At 28.2% G+C, this 3,098-nt stretch overlaps 1 protein-coding gene across 2 annotated transcripts in view; it reads right to left on the bottom strand.

The window, feature by feature from the left end:
• LOC106679162 (uncharacterized) overlaps positions 1-3,098 on the bottom strand; it is a 341,257-nt gene that overhangs the window by 8,411 nt on the left and 329,748 nt on the right. Inside the window, exons 8-9 of one of the 2 annotated variants that reach the window (XM_067045902.1) lie at positions 2,886-2,988; positions 2,627-2,800 (exon numbers count right to left, since the gene is read on the bottom strand). In XM_067045902.1, the coding sequence (XP_066902003.1) occupies positions 2,627-2,800; positions 2,886-2,988 (277 nt within the window). The remainder of the gene's footprint in view (positions 1-2,626; positions 2,801-2,885; positions 2,989-3,098) is intronic. The other variant, XM_067045903.1, reaches the window with a different exon arrangement.

The following is a 3,098-nucleotide window of genomic DNA, read 5'->3' as shown; positions in this document are numbered from 1 at the left end:
TAAAATGTTTAAATGAATAAAATAAAATTTAAAATGAAATTTATTGCCATGGAGATACAATAGGGAATAAATCTAAATTCGAAAAATTTTCAGGAAATCCAAAAATATGCATAGTTCAGATTTTTTTGTTTTTAAAAAATAGTTATTATTGGATTAGTAGTTTTAAAACTAAATCAGAAATAGTTTTTTAAAATAATGACCTGTAGATATAAATATAAGTTATCTATGATAAGTTAACTTGTGTTTGTATGTTAACTATTGTAAAAATCATCAATGCTCTGTATTTTATTTAATTTCAAAACTGTTTTGGTTTTTTTTTCTTTCAGTTTATTTTTTACCAAAATGCACCGCTCATAGGCTCGTTCCAACAATCACTTCTAACCGTCTAGAACTGTACTGAGCATGCATAGTACAGGTTTTTCCTTCCCAAAACCTGTACTGTACATGCTCCGTACTGTTCCGGACAGTCAATAGTTGTTATTGGAAACACCTAAAATATAATAAGAAGTAAAAAAAACTGATTTTTACAAGGGTGTATTCCAAAGCAATGTAACAATTATTGTAAAATATTTATGAGATAAATACTTTTATATATATATAAATAAAAACCATATTTTATTTCACAAAAACATAAACATGTTTAGATATATGCATTATTTACTTGAGGTAAGAGTGCTCAAATATAATAAATACTTACGGATCTGATCGGTTGCGTTTTGTGTCGACAGGTGCAAGGTCACGGCACTGTTTGACGTGTATTTCTAAGGAAGACTGTTTGTAATTATATTGCAATCCAAATTGTACTTCTCCTCTCACAGCGACGCCTCCGTGTCGACCTTCGCCAGCTCCAGAGTATACAGATGCCAAGGAATCACTTCTCGCCTGGAACAGAAATTGGAATTTTTACTTATTAATCAATCATTCAAAACATTTTAGTAATAATCTGAAGAGAGTGTTTCACTTTTAAATAAAAATATTATAGAAATCTAAATTTTACATGGCTGAATTACAATGTAGTAAAGTGATTTGTTTGGAAAGATGAAAGAAGGACTTAAGATGAACAAAAATAGTTTTCAACTACTTTTCCACTGCCAACGATTAATGAATATTTGAAAATTATTGTTATCATTCTAGGCCGCAGTCCAAACTTTTTCCTTGAAATTCATATACAGCCAATCATCAATATATATTATAAATAAATAATTAATTTTTTTAAAACATTTTTTTTTTTTAAATATGAACTTTTTATTAATTCACCAAAAACATTTCATATATAGATCATTGACCGTATGTGAATTTGAAGGAAATGGTCAAGAAGGAAAAACAGTGTTTATACAATAAATATTGGAAGATCGTATTGACCATAAGTAATAAATAAAAGGGTATAAATATTTAAAATAAAATCAGTACTCAGTGCACAGAAATTTGGATATGCAGATGGACATAAGAATAAAAGTAGAATTTCAAAGATAATTTATAAATATAATAAATAAAATTAAAATGTTAATAATCTCTTGAAACAAAATTATATTTTTAATTGTAAAAACATTTTGGAAAACAACACTAATGAAAAAAAAATAATAAAGATTTTAAAACAGGACTAATATTCAGTTCAGAATATATATAAAAAAGAAAAAAAATTGTATTAATTAAGATATCCTATCACAAACATAGGACATGTCACATGTTAATCACAAATTAATAGTAACATAAAGAAAAAATAAGAACAATAATTTTGTTTAATCTCAAAACACAAAACATTTTAGATTTGAAAATGGATATAAATTAGTGAAATGGATGTATACATAGTTAAATATAAAATTATTTGTATGTAAATGTCTAAAATTTTTTTTATTAAAATACAATGTAAAATTTGTTGATTGTAACTGCATGTTAATTGTAAAACTGTTGATAGTAAATATTTTTATTTTAGAACTTGATAATGGGCAGAAGAGCCCGAAACATAAAGAATAAAGAAATAAAATAAAGGATATAAATTCCAGAAAAGAAAAAGAATAAAGTGAATTTTAATAAAGATTTGAAAAAGGGTTGAATTATTTTTAAAATAATGTAATTGATATACATGGGGTGACAGTAGCAGCATGGTATCACGCCTGTCTACCAACCCAAAGGTGGCGAGTTCAAACCCTAGCCCCTATCCAGGATTTTTGCAAGGTTATAATTATACAATGCTCACTCACAGCCTCCTCCCGGGCATTGGTGGGACCTGTTAGCTAATGGGTGGCACACAAAAAAATAGGCATGGCAGTGACGAACCCACCCTATGGAAACCATATCAAGAAACGCACAATGTATTTCTTTAATACATTGCAAGAGGCCTTGGACCTCTAAAGTCTGTTGCGCCAATAATAATAATAATTGATATACAGGGTGCATTAGGGTTCAGTGCCCTAACTAAAAATATGAATTAAGGATCTCAAAGCAATAAATAAATTCCATATGGATACTATATGTTCTCTAACGCTTTGTTTAGGAAATTATCATGTCTAAAGATTTTCATTGTTATGAATTATTTATTTATTCCATTAATAAAGTAGTTATTATTATTATTATTATTAGTTTGGTGCTACAATGCTACAAGTAAAAAAAAGACAAAGCAACCTACATAATTACTTACTCGTTCTTGAAGAGTATAGAACTTTGGGAGGGGGTCATCAAAAACTTTATTTTCTAAAGGCATAAGAACTTCTCCGAGGAAATCGTTCCGACCGAACATGTCAGAATGCCAAACAGACAGCCAAAGTGTCCGGTTCTCCAAACCATCCAAATTAACTTGAAACTAAAAATAAACATTTAAATATAATAAAATTGTATTTCAAAACTGTTAGTTAATTTCTAAAAAAATATATCAAAAATGGCTTTACCCTGAGCACTTCATCAAAAATTGGATTTAACGTATGCTTTTTCACTCGTGTTTTTCGTTTACCAGATTTTGACTTGTCTGGCAACAAGTAGACCTTTACATACCTGCAAAAATAAATTAAGTTTCTTTAAATAAAATATTATATACCTAAATCTTGAAGCAAAATTATCTCGGAGGCTAAGATTAGGTTTATGCTTAACATCTTCAAGTTCCG

The sequence above is a fragment of the Halyomorpha halys genome, unplaced genomic scaffold (assembly GCF_000696795.3).
Source record: "Halyomorpha halys isolate HHAL.00 unplaced genomic scaffold, Hhal_1.1 Scaffold180.1, whole genome shotgun sequence".
Classification (NCBI taxonomy): Eukaryota; Metazoa; Arthropoda; class Insecta; order Hemiptera; family Pentatomidae; genus Halyomorpha; species Halyomorpha halys.
The sequence above is the reverse complement of the archived record's forward strand: the minus strand, read 5'-3'. Positions and strand labels throughout refer to the sequence as shown.